The sequence below is a fragment of the Ranitomeya variabilis genome, chromosome 7 (assembly GCF_051348905.1).
Source record: "Ranitomeya variabilis isolate aRanVar5 chromosome 7, aRanVar5.hap1, whole genome shotgun sequence".
NCBI lineage: Eukaryota > Metazoa > Chordata > Amphibia > Anura > Dendrobatidae > Ranitomeya > Ranitomeya variabilis.
In genome coordinates, this window is record NC_135238.1 from 129,014,216 (window position 1) to 129,033,016 (window position 18,801).

An 18,801-nucleotide genomic window follows, 5' to 3' on the forward strand; every position below is an offset into this window, starting at 1 on the left:
AGAGTTCACAACAACAGCCATTTTAAGGGGGACCATTACAGCCACTATAATAGACGAGGCAGGGAAAGTAGAGGCCATTTATGGTTAACAACCTAGGGCCACATTTAAATATTCAGTATTTGGTCAGTATTTTATCTCAGTATTTGTAAGCCAAAATCAGGAGAGGGTTAAAGATGCAGAAGTGGTGACGTGGTTTCTATTATACTCTTCCTCTGATTGTTCCACTTCTGATTTTGGCTTACAAATACTGATGTAAAATACCGACCAAATTCTGAACGTGTGAACGTGGCCTAAGGTTGGGAGGCCAGGGAGCACAGAGCATAACTACAGATAGTGATAGAATGACCTAAATCAGAATGTGGTCTATTACTGCAGCACCAAAGAACAGCGAAAATGGGAGTGATAGTCTCTGTGTGTGAAGAATAATACATGCAGAAAAAATGTGATTTGCATCATCTCTAGTAAATCTATGTAGATACAGATAGACCACAGAGCAAGATAGAATAAAGTTGTAAAAAATGAATGTGCTTCTCACATGGTCCATTGTCACTTTTGTACTGAACAATCTCTAAACAAGCTGTACCAATTCTATTCAGTAAAAACAGTAAAGCTGAGGAAAATAAAACAACCTGCTTGAATTTGTGATTTTGTTGTGTCACAATCCCATGACTAGAGCAGTGCTGACTTTGTCAGTCTGATGTACATTTATTCATTGTTATGCAAAGCACATTGTGGGCAGTTTGTATAAAATGGAGGGTCTCACTAGTCTATCCATAGAGCTTCAATAACCTCCACAATGGGAAAGGTAACGAGACTATTACAATAAATAGCATAAATAATAATATAATCTATTAATATTAAATTCTAACAATATTGATAATATCAGTATAACCAATATTAATGTAGCTTACTTGATAAACCAAATGTTTTTTTCTATAAATATTCAGAATTGAGATATAGCACATACTGTGCATTTATAATGAATATGATGTATTATAATGTTTATCATAAGTATACATACTGTAGCTCGCAGTAATTTTTTTTCCTCATCATTTCAATAATTCTAAGCAGGTGAAATACCTACTAGATACACACAAGAAGAACCAAGTTACTTTGACACAATTTAAAAAATGTGGCGATAGTCTATGCCAAAAGCATGGGCACGGATTCCCTGGTAGTAACCAAAACTGGACCACAAGCCGCATAATATATTTCTATTTAAATATATGAATATCAAAGAGCACCAAGGATAATACAATATCATACAAATTACTCTAAATCTCCAAATAATTGAACTGCTAATAACCATAACTACAGTACATACATGGATGAAATTATAAACTGTATTGATACAGAAAATAATCTCAAACAATTGTCAAATAATATGTTAAAAATACCACATTAAAAACCCAATAGGGCAGTGTAGTCACATTTAACAGTCCAAAAATTAGAAGAAAGCCAACAGCATTCAACCTGTGTGTGAACTTGTCCTTAAACCAAACTTTGGACTGAGCAATCCAGCCTGCAGATATTGTGTGCTCACAAAATAAGATGCAAACATGTATATATGAAGAAAAAACATTGGAACTCATGGGTCCTTTAAAATCCAATGTCTTTTTTTCAGAAAAACATCTTTAACCCCTTTACCCCAAGGGTGATTTGCATGTTAATGAATTTTCATGCCCTTAAATCACACAGATACGTCACACAAAATACTTAATAAGTAACATTTCCCACATGTCTACTTTACATCAGCACAATTTTGGAACCCAATTTTTTTTTGTTAGGGAGTTATAAGGGTTAAAATTTGACCAGCAATTTCTCATTTTTACAACACCATTTTTTTTAAGGACCACATCACATTTGAAGTCACTTTGAGGGGTCTATATGATAGAAAATACCCAAAAGTGACTCCGTTCTAAAAACGGCTCCCCTTAAGGTGCACAAAACCACATAGAAGAAGTTTATTAACCCTTCAGGTGCTTCACAGGAATTTTTGGAATGTTTAAAAAAATTAACATTTAACTTTTTTTCACAAAAAAATACTTCAGATTCAAATTTTTTTATTTTCCCAATGGCAACAGGAGAACTTGGACCCCAAAAATTATTGTGAAATTTGTCCTGAGTATGCTAATACCCCATATGTGGGGGTAAACCACTGTTTGGGTACGTGGCAGAGCTCGGAAGGCTAGAAGCGCCGTTTAACTTTTAAAAGCAAAATTGTCTGGAATTGAGATCGGACACCATGTTGCGTTTGGAGAGCCCCTGATGTGCCTAAACAGTGGAAACCCCCACAAATTACACCATTTTGGAAATTAGACCCCCCACGGAACGTATCTAGATGTGTGGTGAGAACTTTGAACCCCCAGGTGTTTCACTAAAATTTATAACGCCCGAGCAAGAAAATAAAAAAATCATATTTTTTCCACAAACATGATCTTTTAGTCCCCAATTTTTTTCCCCAATGGTAATAGGAGAATTTTGACCCCAAAAGTTGTTGTGAAATTTGTCCGGAGTATGCTGATACCCCATATGTGGGGGTAAGCCACTGTTTGGGCGTATGGTAGAGCTCGGAAGGCAAGAAGCAGTGTTTGACTTTTCAAAGCAAAATTGTCTGGAATTAAGATCGGACACCATGTTGCGTTTGGAGAGCCCCTGATGTGCCTAAACAGTGGAAACCCCCCACAAATTACACCATTTTGGAAATTAGACCCCCCAAGGAACTTATCTAGATGTGTGGTGAGAACTTTGAACCCCCAGGTGTTTCACTAAAATTTATAGCACCCGAGCAAGAAAATAAAAAAGTCATATTTTTTCCACAAACATGATCTTTTAGTCCCCAATTTTTATCCCAAGGGTAACAGGAGAAATTGGACCCCAAAAGTTGTTGTCCAATTTGTCCTTAGTACGCTGATACCCCAGATGTGGAGGAAAACTACTTTATGGGCATACGTCGTGGCTCGGAATGGAAGTAGTGATGTTTTAGAATGCATACTTTGATGGAATGGTCTGCAGGCGTCATGTCGCATTTGGAGTGCCACTGATGTGCCTAAACAGTGGAAACCTCCATAAGTGACATTATTTTGGAAACTAGACGCTCTAAGAAACTTATTTAGATGTGTGCTGAGCACTTTGAACCCCCAATTTTTTAACATAAGTTTATAAATGTAAAGCCGTAAAAATAAAAAATCGTATTTTTTTCACAAAAATTATCTTTTTGCCCCAATTTTTTTTTCTCAAGGGTAACAGGAGAAATTGGACCCCAAAAGTTGTTGTTCAATTTGTCCTGTGTGTGCTGATACACCATATGTGGGGGTAAACCACTGTTTGGGCGCATAGCAGAGCTTGGAAGGGAAGGAGCGCAGTTTGACTTTTCAATGCAAAATTGGCTGGAATTGAGATCAGAAGCCATGTCACGTTTGGAGAGCCCCTGATATGCCTAAACAGTGGAAACCCCTAAATTCTAACTCCAACCCTAACCCTAATCCCAACCCTAACCATAACCTAACCACAAACCTGACCCTAACACACTCCTAACCCTAATCCCAACCCTAACCCTAATCCCAATCGTAACCCTAACCCTAACTTTATCCCCAACCCTAACCCTAACTTTAGCCCCAACCCTAACCCCAGCCCCAACCCCTACCCTAGCCCTAATGGGAAAATAGAAATACATTTTTTTATTATTATTTTTCGCTAACTAAGGGGGTGATAAAGTGGGATTTGATTTACTATTTATAGTGGGTTTTTGTAGCGGTTTTTATGTTTGGCAGCTGTCACACACTAAAAGATGCTTTTTATTGTCATATTTTGACCCACAGAGTCATGTGAGGTCTTGTTTTTTGAAGGACGAGTTGATGTTTTTATTGGTACCATTTTCGGACACATGATATTTTTTGATCACTTTTTAATTCGATTTTTGGGGGGCAGAATGAACAAAAAACAGCAATTCATGAATTTCTTTTTGGGAGGGCGTTTACATCATTCTGCGTGTGGTAAAATTGATAAAGCAGTTTTATTATTCGGGTCAGTACGATGACAGCGATACCTCATTTATATCATTTTTAATGTTTTGGTTCTTTTATACAATAAATACTAGTATGTATAAAAAATAATTATTTTGCATCCCTTTATTCTGAGAGCTATACATTTTTTATTTCTCTGGTGATGGAGCTATATGGTGTTTTTTTTTTTGCGGGACAAGATGACGTTTTCAGAGGTACCACGTTTATTTATATCCGTCTTTTTGATTGCATGTTATTCCCCTTTTTGTTCAGCGGTATGATGATAAAGCATGTTTTTTGGCTTGTTTTTTTTAATGGTGTTCACTAAAGGGGTTAACTAGTGGGACAGTTTTGTAGGTCGGGTTGTTATGGACGCGGCGATGCTAAATATGTGTACTTTTATTGTTTTGATTTTTTTTATTCAAATATTTATGTATGGATAGAATAAATATTGATTTTTTTAAATTATTCTTTTTTAAAATATTTTTACAATTATTTTTTTTTTTAAATGTTATTTCGTTCAAACTTTTACACTTTGTCCCACTATGGGGCACTCATTTTGTGCAGATTGATCGCTTCTAGAGCATGCAGATCCTCATGCTATAGAATCTGTCGGCGCTGCAGTTTCTGTACACTAACCTTAGAGACTTCCTGATATGCACTGCGCATGACAGGAAGTCTCTCAGCTCTGGAGACTTGGATTTCGTCATGACAAAATGGCACGCGGCGTTCAATGGCACGCGGCGGGGTCTCCGATCCAAAGGCAGAGGGGCTGTCAGCCCCTCTGCTGGCTCCAGAGCGGTGCTGTCATGTTTGATCGCAGTGTTCCGTGGGTTAAAGTGCCGGGAGCGGTCCGTGACCACTCCTGGCACTTAGTGCCGGGTGTCAGCTGTGACAATAAGCTGACACGCTGCCACGATCCGCCGCACACACACCACCCATGTGTGCGGCCGATTGGCTATGGCGTACTATCCCATCCATGGTCAGACGGGCCCAGGGTATATGGATGGGATAGTACGTCGGATGTCAGAAAGGGGTTAAAATGCAGGATAACAATCATTTCATGCTTTCTTGTGCTTCTACCGTTTCTAAAATACCAGCAGCCAGTTTTAAACATGTTTTTCTGAATAAAGACTTTGGATGTTTAAGGACCGGTGAGTGCCACTACTTTTTCTTCCTATATACACATTTAACGGTCCAGCCACAGCACAATATCATATCAGTAAGGCTGCTTTTACACTTGCCGTAATTTTGCATAGATTTCTATGGGGCCGCAAAAATGGGCTGCAAAAAATCGTAGGAGTGCCGTACGCCGTATGGCCGTGAGGGCTATATTTAAGGCCGTGAAAAAATATCAAGCTTGCTCAATATTTTTCACGAATTATGGACAGGTGTCATGTTCTCAATGGCAAGAGAACATAGCATCAGCATATATAGGAACTAGCTCTTGGAAGATGGGAACTGAGCTGACCATGAACTAAACCTAACACACAACTAGCAGTGGCCGGGTAGCATACCTACGTTGATTCTAGATGCCCAGCACCAGCCGGAGAACTAAATAATGCTAGCAGAGGAAAATATTAGTCCTAGCTCACCTCTAGAGAAATACCCCAAAAGGAGACAGAGGCCCCCCACATGTATTGGCGGTGAATTAAGATGAAATAACAAACGTAGTATGAAAATAGGTTTAGCAAATTTGAGGTCCACTTACTACATAGCAGAAGACAGAAAGGACACTTTCATGGTCAGCTGAAAACCCTATCAAAACACCATCCAGGAATTACTTTAAAACTCTGGCATTAACTCATAACACCAGAGTGGCAATTCCTGTTCACAAGAGCTTTCCAGACACAGTAACGAAACTACAGCTGTGAACTGGAACAAAAATGCAAAAACAAACATGGACAAGAGTCCAACTTATCTAGTAGTTGTCTAGGAGCAGGAACAAGCACAGAGAGGCTTCTGATAACATTGTTGACCGGCAAGCAACTAACAGAGCAGCAAGGTTATATAGCGACTCCCACATCTTGATGGGAACAGGTGAACAGAGAAGATGAAAACACCAGTTCAATTCCACCAGTAGCCACCGGGGGAGCCCAGAATCCAAATTCACAACAGTACCCCCCCCTCAAGGAGGGGGCACCGAACCCTCACCAGAACCACCAGGGCGATCAGGATGGGCCCTATGAAAGGCACGAACCAGATCAGAGGCATGAACATCAGATGCATTCACCCAAGAATTATCCTCCTGGCCGTATCCCTTCCACTTGACCAGATACTGGAGTCTCCGTCTGGAAACACGAGAGTCTAAGATTTTCTCCACAACGTACTCCAACTCACCCTCAACCAACACCGGAGCAGGAGGCTCAACGGAAGGCACAACCGGTACCTCATACCTGCGCAATAATGACCGATGAAAAACGTTATGAATAGAGAAGGATGCAGGGAGGTCCAAACGGAAGGAAACAGGGTTAAGAATCTCCAATATCTTATACGGGCCGATGAACCGAGGCTTAAACTTAGGAGAAGAGACCCTCATAGGGACAAAACGAGAAGACAACCACACCAAATCCCCAACACAAAGCCGAGGACCAACACGACGGTGGCGGTTGGCAAAAAGCTGAGTCTTCTCCTGGGACAACCTCAAATTGTCCACCACCTGCCCCCAGATCTGATGCAATCTCTCCACCACAGCATCCACTCCAGGACAATCCGAAGATTCCACCTGACCAGAGGAAAATCGAGGATGAAACCCCGAATTACAGAAAAACGGGGACACCAAAGTGGCAGAGCTGGCCCGATTATTGAGAGCGAACTCTGCCAATGGCAAAAAAGCAACCCAATCATCCTGGTCAGCAGACACAAAACACCTCAGATATGTCTCCAGGGTCTGATTAGTCCGCTCGGTCTGGCCATTCGTCTGAGGATGGAAAGCGGACGAAAAAGATAAATCTATGCCCATCCTAGCACAGAATGCCCGCCAAAATCTAGACACGAATTGGGTCCCTCTGTCAGAAATGATATTCTCAGGAATACCATGCAAACGAACAACATTTTGAAAAAACAGAGGAACCAACTCGGAAGAAGAAGGCAACTTGGGCAGAGGAACCAAATGGACCATCTTAGAGAAACGGTCACACACCACCCAGATGACAGACATCTTCTGAGAAACAGGCAGATCTGAAATAAAATCCATCGAGATGTGCGTCCAAGGTCTCTTAGGAATGGGCAAGGGCAACAATAATCCACTAGCCCGAGAGCAACAAGGCTTGGCCCGAGCACAAACGTCACAAGACTGCACAAAGCCTCGCACATCTCGTGACAGGGAAGGCCACCAGAAGGACCTTGCCACCAAATCCCTGGTACCAAAAATGCCAGGATGACCTGCCAACGCAGAAGAATGAACCTCAGAGATGACTCTACTGGTCCAATCATCAGGAACAAACAGTTTATCAGGTGGGCAACGATCCGGTCTATCCGCCTGAAACTCCTGCAAGGCCCGCCGCAGGTCTGGAGAAACGGCTGACAATACCACTCCATCCTTAAGGATACCTGTGGGCTCAGAGTTACCAGGCGAGTCAGGCTCAAAACTCCTAGAAAGGGCATCCGCCTTAACACTCTTAGAACCCGGTAGGTATGACACCACAAAATTAAACCGAGAGAAAAATAATGACCAGCGCGCCTGTCTAGGATTCAGGCGCCTGGCGGTCTCAAGATAAATCAAGTTTTTGTGGTCAGTCAATACCACCACCTGATGTCTGGCCCCCTCAAGCCAATGACGCCACTCCTCAAAAGCCCACTTCATGGCCAAAAGCTCCCGATTCCCAACATCATAATTCCGCTCAGCGGGCGAAAATTTACGGGAAAAGAAGGCACAAGGCCTCATCACGGAGCAGTCAGAACTTTTCTGCGACAACACTGCCCCAGCTCCGATCTCAGAAGCGTCGACCTCAACCTGAAAAGGTAGAGCAACATCAGGCTGACGCAACACAGGGGCAGAGGAAAAACGGCGCTTAAGCTCCCGAAAGGCCTCCACAGCGTCAGGGGACCAATCAGCAACATCAGCACCCTTCTTAGTCAAATCGGTCAATGGCTTAGCAATATCCGAAAAACCAGCAATAAATCGACGATAAAAGTTAGCAAAGCCCAAAAATTTCTGAAGACTCTTAAGAGAAGAGGGCTGCGTCCAATCACAAATAGCTTGAACCTTGACAGGATCCATTTCAATGGAAGAGGGAGAAAAAATATATCCCAAAAAGGAAATCCTCTGTACCCCAAAAACACACTTAGAACCCTTCACACACAAAGAATTAGACCGCAAAACCTGGAAAACCCTCCTGACTTGCTGGACATGAGAGTCCCAGTCATCCGAAAAAATCAGAATATCATCCAGATACACAATCATAAATTTATCCAAATAATCGCGAAAAATATCATGCATAAAGGACTGGAAAACTGACGGAGCATTAGAAAGACCAAAAGGCATCACTAAATACTCAAAGTGGCCCTCGGGCGTATTAAATGCGGTTTTCCACTCATCCCCCTGCCTGATTCGCACCAAATTATACGCCCCACGAAGGTCAATCTTAGAGAACCACTTGGCCCCCTTTATGCGAGCAAACAAATCAGTCAGCAACGGCAATGGGTATTGATATTTTACAGTGATTTTATTCAAAAGCCGATAATCGATACATGGTCTCAAAGAGCCGTCTTTTTTTGACACAAAGAAAAAACCGGCTCCTAAGGGAGATGACGATGGACGAATATGTCCCTTTTCCAAGGACTCCTTTATATATTCTCGCATAGCAGCATGTTCAGGCACAGACAGATTAAATAAACGACCCTTTGGGTATTCACTACCCGGGATTAAATCTATGGCACAATCGCACTCTCGGTGCGGAGGTAATGAACCAAGCTTGGATTCTTCAAAGACGTCACGATAGTCAGACAGGAACTCAGGAATTTCAGAGGGAATAGATGACGAAATGGAAACCACAGGTACATCCCCATGAGCCCCCTTACATCCCCAGCTCAACACAGACATAGCTCTCCAGTCGAGGACTGGGTCGTGAGATTGCAGCCAAGGCAATCCTAGCACCAAATCATCATGTAGATTATACAGCACCAGAAAGCGAATAATCTCCTGGTGATCCGGATTAATACGCATAGTTACTTGTGTCCAGTATTGTGGTTTATTATTAGCCAATGGGGTGGAGTCAATCCCCTTCAGAGGAATAAGAGTCTCCAAAGGCTCTAAATCATACCCACAGCGTTTGGCAAAGGACCAATCCATAAGACTCAAAGCGGCGCCAGAGTCGACATAGGCGTCCGTGGTAATAGATGACAAAGAGCAAATCAAGGTCACAGATAGAATAAACTTAGACGGTAAGGTGCAAATGGAAACAGATTTATCAAGCTTTTTAGTGCGCTTAGAGCATGCTGATATAACATGAGTAGAATCACCACAATAGAAACACAACCCATTTTTCCGTCTAAAATTCTGCCGCTCGCTTCGGGACAGAATTCTATCACACTGCATACTCTCTGGCGACTTCTCAGTGGACACCGCCAGATGGTGCACTGGTTTGCGCTCCCGCAAACGCCTATCGATCTGAATAGCCATTGTCATGGACTCATTCAGACCCGCAGGCACAGGGAACCCCACCATAACATCCTTGATGGCATCAGAGAGACCCTCTCTGAAAGTCGCCGCCAGGGCGCACTCATTCCACTGAGTAAGCACAGACCATTTACGGAATCTTTGACAGTAAATTTCCGCTTCATCTTGCCCCTGAGATAGGGACATCAAAGTTTTTTCTGCCTGAAGCTCCAAATGAGGTTCGTCATAAAGCAACCCCAAGGCCAGAAAAAACGCATCCACATTGAGCAACGCAGGATCCCCTGGTGTCAATGAAAAAGCCCAGTCTTGAGGGTCGCCCCGGAGCAAGGAAATCACAATCCTGACCTGCTGTGCAGGGTCTCCGGCAGAGCGAAATTTCAGGGACAAAAATAATTTGCAATTATTTCGAAAATTCTGAAACCCAGATCTATTCCCCGAGAAAAATTCCGGCCAAGGAATTCTCGGCTCAGATACAGGTGCATGAAAAACAAAGTCTTGCAAATTTTGTACCTTCGTGGCGAGATTATTCAAACCTGCAGTTACACTCTGAAGATCCATTACAAACAGGTGGACACAGAGCCATTCAAGGGTTAAGAGGAGGTAAGAAGCAGCTAGACAGCAATTAAGGGCTAGGCAGCAAAACTCTGAGGGGAAAAAAAAAAAAAAAAAAAAAAAAAAAAATTCCCTTAAACACTTCTTTTTCTCCTGCTTCAGCCCAAACAATTAACACTTTGCTGGCCGGTCAAACTGTCATGTTCTCAATGGCAAGAGAACATAGCATCAGCATATATAGGAACTAGCTCTTGGAAGATGGGAACTGAGCTGACCATGAACTAAACCTAACACACAACTAGCAGTGGCCGGGTAGCATACCTACGTTGATTCTAGATGCCCAGCACCAGCCGGAGAACTAAATAATGCTAGCAGAGGAAAATATTAGTCCTAGCTCACCTCTAGAGAAATACCCCAAAAGGAGACAGAGGCCCCCCACATGTATTGGCGGTGAATTAAGATGAAATAACAAACGTAGTATGAAAATAGGTTTAGCAAATTTGAGGTCCACTTACTACATAGCAGAAGACAGAAAGGACACTTTCATGGTCAGCTGAAAACCCTATCAAAACACCATCCAGGAATTACTTTAAAACTCTGGCATTAACTCATAACACCAGAGTGGCAATTCCTGTTCACAAGAGCTTTCCAGACACAGTAACGAAACTACAGCTGTGAACTGGAACAAAAATGCAAAAACAAACATGGACAAGAGTCCAACTTATCTAGTAGTTGTCTAGGAGCAGGAACAAGCACAGAGAGGCTTCTGATAACATTGTTGACCGGCAAGCAACTAACAGAGCAGCAAGGTTATATAGCGACTCCCACATCTTGATGGGAACAGGTGAACAGAGAAGATGAAAACACCAGTTCAATTCCACCAGTAGCCACCGGGGGAGCCCAGAATCCAAATTCACAACAGACAGGGCACCCATTCTAAATCAATGGGGTCGCAAAAACAATGGAAGGTTGCTTATGCGGTGCACTGTGACTTCCGGTTTTGCGGACCGCCGTTTTTTTTTCCCAATACTTTTGCTATAGTATTGGGAACCTGAAAAACAGCGATCAGCAAGTTTTTGTGGTCCGATATTGCGGCAGACCTTCAAAATTGCAGCGACACGGCCCGCAAAAAAGGCCCGCAATAACGGCCCGCAAAAAACCTGGTAAGTGTAAAAGCAGCCTAACATTGCATACACAAATATATCATTTGATACAAAGTACTAGCAACTACACAAAACAATTACTGGTCATCATGATATTAGCAATTAGAAACACACGAGTATGCAGACACAATAAAAACTGTAAATCATGAAGACATTAAATATAATACCAACGACATTCACAAATATAAATTGAAAAGTACAAAAAAAATTATTCCACCAAAAAATAGTTGAACAAAATGACTAAAGATTATATACAGTGCTCATTCAGACTACATAGTTGTACTGCCATATCACAATTGCACTGATCACGTAAATGGAATCTGTCAGCAGGTTTTTGCTATGCTATCAGAGAGCATCATAGTGTAGAGACGGGCAGCCTGATTCCAGCGATATATCCCTTGCAGGACTGCTTGGTGCAGTTTTGCTAGAATCGTTGTTTTCTTTGTTGTAGATGTAGCAGTGCTAAAATGCTGACCTGTGTATAATGCCGCCCACATTGGTGAATGGCAGCTCTCTGTATACAGTATACACTGTCAGCAAGCTGCCAATCAGTGATGGGACAGTGTGAGACAGATTAGCTGATCTGGCATGCACGTGAGACCTAGTTCTGTTGTGATAATCTCCTGTTGATAAAACACTGATTTTACTGAAACTACCACACACAGTCTAATAAGTGACATATCCCTGGAATCAGGTTCTATTGTCCTACATTATGCTGCTCTCAGATTAAATAGCAAAAACCTGCTGACAGATTCCCTTGAAATAATGAACCAATTGTGTAGACTATAAGTTAAAAAAGACATTGTATATAATACCCACTGCATGGCATAACAGGCGGACCAAGTGCCAGAAGGACATGTATTTTGCATATAGCTTCATCAGAGGGTAGCTTCTCTAGGGGCCGACATACCGAACTATATGTCAGTTCATTGCTTTGTGGCAACAACAACAGCAACAAAACCATTTGTACTTTTTTAATTCTTAGCAGAAAAGATCTGATCTGCAATAATGAATTTCCAACATATGTAACATTCATACTTTATGCTATGAAACAGCTTAGGTTTTCACATTATGTGATATGAATGAGGTGTATGGATAGACTGAAACCTGCAGAACACACCCCAATATATTCCTACTTTATATTAATACAGGAAAGAAACTTTGTAAAATTATTTTGGTCAGTTTTAACAAATGAGGAGCATTGTATGTAAAAATGTACATACTGTATAGCCTAATTTCTATATGTATTTTGCCAAACAATTCAAAATATTGAAGGAAATCTAACTTAGTGTGTATATAAATATATTTCCATTAAAATGTAACCTTTAATTATTCAATAAAAACACCAACCCAGTGGAAAAGGTATATACCAAAAAAATAGGTGACCTAACAATAAGCTAACCTGCAGATACCCTACACTAGGCCTAGTTTGTACCTGCCTAGCTGTGATGGTTGGCACCCTAAAAAATGATTTTGGTGCCCTCACTCACTGTGGGGTATCCCTCACTGCCCATTTGTCAAAAGCATCATGTGGCAAATTATTGCGATTGTGGAGTTTTTATCTTGAAATTGGATGATTTTCTATATTTTTCTGCCTGTTTGGATACCCATTTATGAGTTGCAGGGATTAGTATAAGAACATTTTTTCAACTCTGCACTATCATTAAATTGTTTTCCCACCTATATCAAGAGGGTTGGAATAGGGCAGTGAGGGATAACCCATGGTGAGTGGGGGCGCCAAAATCGTTTTTTAGGTTGCCAACCGCCAAGGCTAGGCAGGTACAAACTAGGCCTACTGTAGGGTATCTGCAGGTTAGTTTATTGTTAAGTCACACTTTTTTTGGTATATACCTTTTCCGCTAATTTCTATATGTAGCCTTTACAAATATATTCACCTTTAACTTTACGAACATTTCCCAAAGGACTCCAGTTTCTCAATACATTATTGCAAGATGTTGGAAAAACTCTCGACATACTGCCATCTATATCGCAACCATTGGGTGGCCAAAAGTATGAGCACAGAGAAAAAGAGCCACTATATAATCCGCACACCACCAATGAATATGTGAAACAAAGGACAAGCTTTATTGGTAGCAATCATAAAAACAATTAAAAACAGTACACTGGGTGGCCAAAAGTACACACGTAGCATAAACCAGCAACATGTAAATCAAAAATCAAGATTATTCATAGCAGAACCTCATATCTTGAGATATGATGAGACAAGAGCTAAAAAGTAAGGAAGGACACATCTGTAGGATCACTCATGAGATTTACTTACTGCACAATGTGTGTACTTGTATGTATTAAAAACTGCACACAATTATATTAATTTCTAGCATGATTATAAAAATGTTGATGAAAATTTGTTGGGGAAATTTATAGTGATTTACAATATTTTGTACAGCATTAATTGCAATTATTTTTTTACACTATTTTTTAGATTATCTTCTTCGAGGATAGGAACTTCCAGGGTCGATCCCATGAAAACAGCAATGACTGTTCAGAGTTGAATTCTTATTTAAGTCGCTGTAACTCTATCCGAGTAGAAAATGGAAACTGGATGATCTATGAACGGCCCAATTACACTGGACAACAGTACTTTGTAAAGAGGGGAGAATATCCTGATTGCCAGCACTGGTCTGGTCTGAGTGACTCCATCAGGTCCTGCCGTTTAATCCCTCAGGTAATTACGCCTATTTGGGGGATTTTCTGAGAAACAATGGAGTACATACTTATGGTACATATTTAAAAATAAAAATTAGGTTTAGATCTATGTCTAAAAAAAGACCCATGATCAATACAGTTTATTTTTTCTCTTCCTTGGCAAGAACATAATTTGAAAACATACTGATATTAAAAATACAATTATTATTATTATCATCATGATGACGTTATTAGAATTAATAAACTATTTGCTCCATATAACAACGATTTAGTATCACTAAGAGAGAAAAGATAGAGTGACCTTTAAATCAATAGACAAAAAGAAAAATGGATTCTCGCAAATTATTATTTTTTTAGACCTGACAACCCCCTCAGAAATCTGCTAGTGGATATTATCTTAGCCATTTGATTTGTCTAAATCTTTTAAACCTAATATGTGTTCTATATTTTTTGCTAACTATGAAGCACCGTGGCTCGTTCAGAATCCGGATCTATGAGCGGGAAGACTTCAGGGGTCAAATGATGGAGTTCACTGAAGATTGTCCTCACGTGAATGAAGAATTCAATTATCATGACATCCACTCCTGCAATGTCCTAGAAGGACACTGGATCTTCTTTGAACAACCCAATTACAGAGGACGACAGTTTTACCTGAAGTCTGGAGAGTACAGGAGGTTTACAGATTGGGGCGCCATGAATGCTAGGGTTGGCTCTTTTAGACGTATAAGTGATTTGTACTGAAATGCCAAATTTTTCCAAGGTGCTTAAATTATTACAGTGTACATTATAAATTCATTTGAAGAATCCTTATAGATTCCTTGAAGATTAAAACCCTGCATTCAACTTGTGTGTATATTTTTTGTACATTAATGTGTCCATTGATTAATCAAATTATGGTAGCTATTAAGGATAATTACTTGATTATCCAGAACCAAAAAACTGATTTTCATGTTAACAAACGTGCATCTTCTATGAGTGTGCTAATGTGTATGAAATCACTGAATATGTGAAGGTTATATTTCATTACTACTTTATGAAGTTTACTTAGAAGCTTTTCACACACATTTTAAAGACATTGCATACTGTAACTCCATACGTTAATGACAAGGCAATCTTTTTCAGATGGAAACCTAAACTAACAATCTTAGTGTATTTCTCCTAGATTTACCCATAGAAATTTAAAGGGCAAGTAAGATCTGGCTATACTTTGTTCTAATTAAAAATAGCCCTAGATGGGTCGAGTGCTGAACCCCTCCGAATTATACACTACAACAAATAATCTTGATGAGCACATACTAGCACAATGAAATATACAGATGTAAGCTCTCTGAGCTCTTATTAGTATTTATGAACATTGAATACATGAGTTTTATATTGCATCAATACTATAAATTCTAAATAGCTTAAAATTAGTGATGAGCGAGTGTGCCCATTACTCGAGTTTTCTGAGCATCCTCGGGAGTTCTCCGAGTATCTTGGCCTGCTTGTAGATTGTTTGTGTCCCTGCAGCTGCATGATTTGTGGCTGTTAGAGAATCTAGACACATACAGGGATTGCCTGTCTATTAGGGAATCCCCACATGTATTCAGGCTGTCTAGCACCCGTGCAGCCCTCCAAAGAAATGCCTCACCACACCATTACTGATCCATTGTCAAACCGGTCATGCTGGAGGATGTTGCAAACAGCAGAAAATTCTCTACGGCGTCTCCAAACTCTGTGACGTCTGTCACATGAGCTCACTGTGAATCTGCTCTCATCCGTGAAGAGCACAGGGTGCCAAAGTCGAATCTGCCAATCTTGCTGTTCTCTGGCCAATATGTTATCTTTAACTTTAGGTCTTTTAGAGATCATTTCATCTTCAACTTGCTTAACTGTTTACAATAACAGTCATTTTGATCAGGGGCATCCAAACTTTTACATGCCACTGTGCCAAATACAAAATTACCATCAATATTACAGTACAAGAGACAAACAATACCGACAAAACATAACCACATATTACCAACTTATACATAGAATCATAGAGTGGTAGAGTTGGAAGGGACCTCCTGGGTCATCTGGTCCAACTCGCTGCTCAAAGCAGGATTCACTAAATCATCCCAGACAGATGTCTGTCCAGCTTCTGTTTGAAGACTTCCATTGAAGGAGAACTCACCACCTCTCGTGGCAGCCTGTTCCACTCATTGATCACCTTAACTGTCAAAACATTTTTTCTAAAATCTAATCGGTGTCTCCTCCCATTCAGTTTCATCCCATTGCTTCTAGTCTTTCCTTGTGCAAATTAGAATAAAGGTGATCCTTCTACAATGTGACAGACCTTGAGATATTTGAAGACAGCACCTCTCAGTCTTCTTTTTTGCAAGCTAAACATTCCCAAAACCTGTAACTGTTCCTCATGGGACATGGTTTGAAGACCAGTCACCATTCTGGTCACTCTTCTCTGAACTTGCTCCAGTTTGTTGATGTATTTTTTAAAATGTGGTGCCCAAAACTGGACACAGTATTCCAGATGAGGTCTGACAAAAGAGGCGTAGAGGGCAATAATGACTTCACGTGATCTAGACTGTATGCTTCTGTTAATATATCCCAGAATTGCATTTGCCTTATTTTTGCTGCTGCATCACACTGTTGACTCATGTTCAGTCTGTGATCTACAGCAGTGGTAATACCACCATACTGATCACTGACCAAACCTACTCTACTGCAAACTTCAGATACCCACTGATGACATTCTCTCTGATAGCAGCACTTACTTTCCCTTTCATCTTCAGCCAAAACCAAATTGACCACATCTTCGATCCATAACTCGTTCCTGCAAAGTGTTACACAGAAACATCATTGGCATACTGCATTTCCAGCTTGGGCCTGTGACACATGCCATACAGGGGTATGATTTATCCATAGGCTATTATGACATCCAGGAAAAAAATATTTTTTACCTGATACAGCAGTCTGAAAATACATAGTCTACTATGCTATTCCATACATAGTTAGCAAGGCCGAAAAAATACATTTGTCCATCCAGTTCAGCCTATATTCTGTCAGAATAAATCCCCAGATCTACTGTACGTCCTTCTAAAGAACCTAATAACTATAAGATACAATATTGTTACGCTCCAGGAAGACATCCAGGCCTCTCTTGAACCCCTTCTAGATTCTCACTACCCTAACATTAATAATAATAATAATAATTTTATTTATATAGCGCCAACATATTCCGCAGCGCTTTACAACTTATAGAGGGGACTTATACAGACAACAGACATTACAGCATAGCAGAAATCACAGTTCAAAACAGATACCAGGAGGAATGAGGGCCCTGCTCGCAAGCTTACAAACTATGAGGAAAAGGGGAGACACGAGAGGTGGATGGTAACAATTGCTTTAGTTATTTGGACCAGCCATAGTGTAAGGCTCGGGTGTTCATGTAAAGCTGCATGAACCAGTTAACTGCCTAAGTATGTAACAGTACAGACACAGAGGCTATTAACTGCATAAAGTGTATGAGAACATGATGGAGGAACGTGATTATGTTGTTGTTTTTTATTAATAGGCCACACAGGGATAATTAGGTTAATGCGTTGAGGCGGTAGGCCAATCTGAACAAATGAGTTTTTAGTGCACGCTTAAAACTGTGGGGATTGGGGATTAATTGTATTAACCTAGGTAGTGCATTCCAAAGAATCGGCGCCGCACGTGTAAAGTCTTGGAGACGGGAGTGGGAGGTTCTGATTATTGAGGATGCTAACCTGAGGTCATTAGCAGAGCGGAGGGCACGGGTAGGTTGGTAGACTGAGACCAGAGAGGAGATGTAGGGTGGTGCTGAGCCATGGAGTGCTTTGTGGATGAGGGTAGTAGTTTTGTACTGGATTCTGGATTGGATGGGTAGCCAGTGTAATGACTGGCACAAGGTAGAGGCATCGGTGTAACGGTTGGCGAGGAATATGATCCTGGCAGCAGCATTCAGGACAGATTGGAGCGGGGAGAGTCTGGTAAAAGGTAGGCCAATTAGTAGAGAGTTACAATAGTCCAGACGAGAATGAATAAGTGAGACAGTAAGAGTTTTTGCAGAGTCGAAAGTAAGAAAAGGGCGAATTCTGGAAATGTTTTTGAGATGCAGATAAGAAGAGCGAGCCAGTGATCGGATGTGGGGGGTGAATGAAAGCTCGGAATCAAGGATGACTCCAAGGCAGCGGGCATGTTGCTTTGGAGTAATGGTGGAACCGCACACAGAGATGGCAATGTCGGGCAAAGGTAGGTTTGTAGAGGGAGAGAACACGAGGAGTTCAGTTTTTGACAGGTTCAGTTTCAGATAGAGGGAGGACATGATGTTAGAGACAGCGGTAAGACAATCACTGGTGTTTTCTAAAAAGGTCGGCGTGATAACAGGAGAAGAGGTATATAATTGGGTGTCGTCAGCATAGAGATGGTACTGGAAACCAAATCTACTGATTGTTTGTCCAATAGGGGCAGTATACAAAGAGAAGAGGAGGGGGCCTAGGACTGATCCTTGAGGAACCCCAACAGTAAGGGGAAGGTGAGAGGAGGAGGAACCAGCAAAACAAACAGTGAAGGATCGGCCAGAGAGATAGGAGGAGAACCAAGAGAGAACGGTGTCCTTGAGGCCGATGGAGCGGAGCATAGTGAGGAGGAGCTGATGATCCACAGTGTCGAATGCTGCGGAGAGATCCAAGAGAATTAGCATGGAATAGTGACCATTAGATTTAGCTGTTAGTAGGTCATTAGAGACTTTAGTGAGGGCAGTTTCAGTAGAGTGTAAAGAGCGGAAACCAGA

At 41.1% G+C, this 18,801-nt stretch overlaps 1 protein-coding gene across 1 annotated transcript; it reads left to right on the forward strand.

The window, feature by feature from the left end:
- The first annotated feature begins 739 nt into the window (after nucleotides 1-739).
- LOC143785494 (gamma-crystallin 1-like) lies at nucleotides 740-14,849 on the forward strand. The gene is made up of 3 exons (XM_077274391.1): nucleotides 740-805; nucleotides 13,783-14,025; nucleotides 14,472-14,849. Exons 1-3 carry the CDS (start codon nucleotides 797-799, stop codon nucleotides 14,745-14,747), a joined length of 528 nt encoding a protein of 175 aa, XP_077130506.1. The 5' UTR covers nucleotides 740-796; the 3' UTR covers nucleotides 14,748-14,849.
- Nucleotides 14,850-18,801: the final 3,952 nt, after the last annotated feature.

What these genes read in the sequence shown, in the direction of transcription:
- LOC143785494 (XM_077274391.1), top strand. An exon ending in CCTGCCGTTTAATCCCTCAG is followed by an intron (nt 14,026 to 14,471) that starts GTAATTACGCCT and finishes CTAACTATGAAG; the next exon opens with CACCGTGGCTCGTTCAGAAT.